This window comes from Rhinopithecus bieti, unplaced genomic scaffold (assembly GCF_001698545.2).
Source record: "Rhinopithecus bieti isolate Rb0 unplaced genomic scaffold, ASM169854v2 scaffold_25940, whole genome shotgun sequence".
In the NCBI taxonomy this organism is placed as follows: Eukaryota; Metazoa; Chordata; class Mammalia; order Primates; family Cercopithecidae; genus Rhinopithecus; species Rhinopithecus bieti.
The window spans coordinates 3278687-3281618 of NW_016811810.1; the positions used below are offsets into that span (position 1 = coordinate 3278687).

At 64.7% G+C, this 2932-nt stretch overlaps 1 protein-coding gene across 3 annotated transcripts; it reads right to left on the reverse strand.

The window, feature by feature from the left end:
- Positions 1-865: 865 nt before the first annotated feature.
- Positions 866-2859, reverse strand: LYNX1 (Ly6/neurotoxin 1). Of its 3 annotated transcripts, none has more exons than XM_017895159.1 (4): positions 2629-2859; positions 1644-1859; positions 1331-1432; positions 866-1101 (listed from the first exon to the last, which is right to left on the reverse strand). In XM_017895159.1, exons 2-4 carry the CDS (start codon positions 1693-1695, stop codon positions 905-907), a joined length of 351 nt encoding a protein of 116 aa, XP_017750648.1. In that variant the 5' UTR covers positions 1696-1859; positions 2629-2859; the 3' UTR covers positions 866-904. The 3 variants fall into 3 exon arrangements, with proteins under 3 accessions (XP_017750648.1, XP_017750649.1, XP_017750650.1); XM_017895160.1 differs by lacking the exon at positions 2629-2859 and adding an exon at positions 2433-2537; XM_017895161.1 differs by lacking the exon at positions 2629-2859 and adding an exon at positions 2171-2408.
- Positions 2860-2932: the final 73 nt, after the last annotated feature.

The window sequence follows — 2932 nt, forward strand, 5'->3', positions numbered from 1 at the left end:
CCAACTTCCAGCCTGTGGGCGCATCCCCCAATCCCGCGTTCTTTGCCTTGCTCGGCCAGGTCCCGCTGTGGTTGGGGACCAGGCCTCAGCGGGCCACCTGCCCTGCCCCTTTCCCTCCCTGCCCGGAATAGCGCTGGCCAGGTCAGCAACCAGGACCCACCAAATATAGCAAGGCCCTAGGTCCTGCCAGCCTCAGGCCCAGCACCCTCCCCATGAGGCGGGTGGGAAAGGTCAAGGGGTTTGACTGAGAGGACACAGACCCTTTGCTGGACCCGGAAAAGCTCCCGCGGCTTCGGGGGCGCTGGGGCCTGCTGAGGCAAGGCCGCCCTCCCTTGCAGGGGGTGGCTCCAATGCAGGCCTGGCAGCCGTCCTAGCACAGGCGCCGGTGCCAAAGGCCTTCCTCCCACAGCCTGATCCCGCACCAGCCCTGGCAGCTCCTGGCCTCAGTAGGAAGCGTGACAGCCTTCCTAGGCCTGCAAGAGCCTTTCCTCCTAAGAGTCCCCCCAACCACCCCACCTGGGGGAGTTCCTCATTTCCCCGGGCCCCAGCACACCCAGGGCAGGCTGAGGCAGGGGCCCCTCCTAGGGCTTCCCAGAAGGTGGACTTGGCCACAGCTCCCATCTGATCAGCACTCCCTTCCTGACTGGGCCCCTCCCCATAAACAGCACTGTGCCAGTGCCCCCGGCCCTTTTGGGATCCCACACAGCATCGGAAGGTCAAGGCCTCGAAGTGAGGTCACGTGGTGGTTGGGGGAGATCAGGTGTCTTCTTGCCCACAGTCCCAGCCTTGGGCATGGCTGAGGAGGTCGCAGGGAGGGCGGAGAGTGAGGCAGGGTGAGCTGGGTGCAAGGGTGCAGCAGTGTGTCTCGAGAGCTTTGTTCTTGAGTGGGTCTGCCTCAGGGGCTTTAGAGCAGACCCCAGAGGGTGGCCAGGAGGATGGGGGACAGGACGAGGGTGGCCGGGGTGGCAAGGCCGGCGCCGTTGCAGAGATCATACTGGCAACAGGAGGTGGTGGACGCGTGCTTGGAGTAGCCATCGTACACAGTCTCGAAGCAGCTGGGCACGCAGGACTTACTGACCTTCATCCTGGTGGGAGTGTAGTCTGCAGAGGGGCAGGGCGGTGAGCCAGCTCCGCTAAGAGGGGCAGGGGGCCCAGTCAGCCCCACCCCAGCATCCAAGGCAATCAGAGCAGGGCCCCTCAGCTTGGAGCTCCCAGACAGCATCCTGGGACAGGAGAGCCTCCTTCCTCAGGACCTCCACATGCTCAGGGGCAGGGCAGAACCTCCCACTCGTCCTCCCCAGGCAGGGCCACGCAGGGCCCCCAGACTCACAGGTGCGCGTAGTCATGCAGTAGGCAACCATAGCCGGGCAGCGCATGGGGTTGAAGCAGTTGTCTCCGTTGTAGGCACACACATGGCAATCCAAGGCCTGGACTGGGGCCGGCAGATGGGCGGGAAGGGAATGGGGGTCACAGAACATGAGAGGCCCCTCCTCCAGCCCATCAGGCCCCCAGCCCATCACCTTCCCCAGGGCGGGGGGCTAGAAGGGGGGGTGGTCGCGGGGAATTCTGGTCTCCTTCCCTGCTTTCAGCCCACCTTCCCTCAACGTGGGTCTGTCCATCCCTCTGTCCTTTGTCCATCTTACCCAGAGGTAAGCCCATGAGGACCACCAGGAACAGGGTGAGCAGGGGCGTCATGGCTGCAGGCAGGAGGGCAGCGTGGGAGTGGGGAGGAGAACAGCAGCTAGCCCTGGATCCAACTCAGGGGCGGCGCACAGAGGATCCAACTCAGGGTGGTGCACAGAGGACGTGGGGCCGGCCCTGCCTCCTGGAGCTCCTGGTCTACTGGGAGTGCTGCAGCCCTGCACAGCAGGTGGCAAAGACAGGTGGTCAGTGCTGGGCCTGAAGGACCCATGGGCAAGGATGACAGTGGGCAGAGGAGCCACCCAACTCAGTGGGTGTCAGGGAAGGTTTCCTGGAGGAGGAGACACTTGGGAGGGGACAAGAAGGGAGAAGAGATCGGGACATTTCAATCAGAGACCAGCACCTGCAAAAGCTCAAAACAGCCTGTAGCGCTGGACGGAGGAGAGATGGGGGGAGGATGAGAGGCAGTGCTAGAGGAGTGGGGGTGGGCAGAGGGGCCTTAAATACCAGGCCTAAACAAGAATTTTACCAGGGGATGGTTGGTACAGAGGTCCTGTAGGAGGTGGTCTGCAGCCTCATCCCACGCAGGGCCCTGGGGGCCGGATGGCTGGCCATGGCAGAACTGGGCCCAAGGACTGGGTCTCTTCTCGCTGTTCCCCTCCCCTCTGCTCTGGGGTGTCCCTATTTGGGGTCCCCTCTTCCAGGAAAACCTCCAGAGCCCTGGTTAGGGTTTTCTGAGTCCTCGGCCACTGCAGAAGCTCCCCAGCAGGAATGAGCTAAATTAAACTTACGCCTTCCTGAGAATAACAAATCCGTTTCTCCGGACACATTTGCCCAAGCCAACCCTAGGATGCCAAAGGCCTGGGTGAGGCCAGGCCTGCGGCTGCGAGCTTCCCGCCCCCTCTCGGAGAGCCCCGCCCCAAACACTGCGGTCCCGGGTGGAGGGGAGGGCTCTTGGCGCGAGTGGGACTCTCAGGGTGACCTCACCTGTGACCTTCACCACCTTGAGGTACCGCCGCGACTGGGAGTCACCCGCGGCCGCTCGCCGGTAGGTGCCTGCCTCGGTCTAACTGTACGCGTGTCTGTGTGTCCCGCAGCACCCGTGCCGCATCGCTGGATGCTCGCCGCAGGCCCAGCCCAGTCCCGCCCCCGGAACGGCCCGCCCAGCGCGAGTTCACCGCAGGCCCCGCCCCGCCCCGCCCCGCCCCGGCCCGGCCCCGGGGCCCCGACCCCTGCCTTCTCCCCCCGCACCCCACCCACCCTCCGCACCCCGACCACTCCTCCGGCGGCA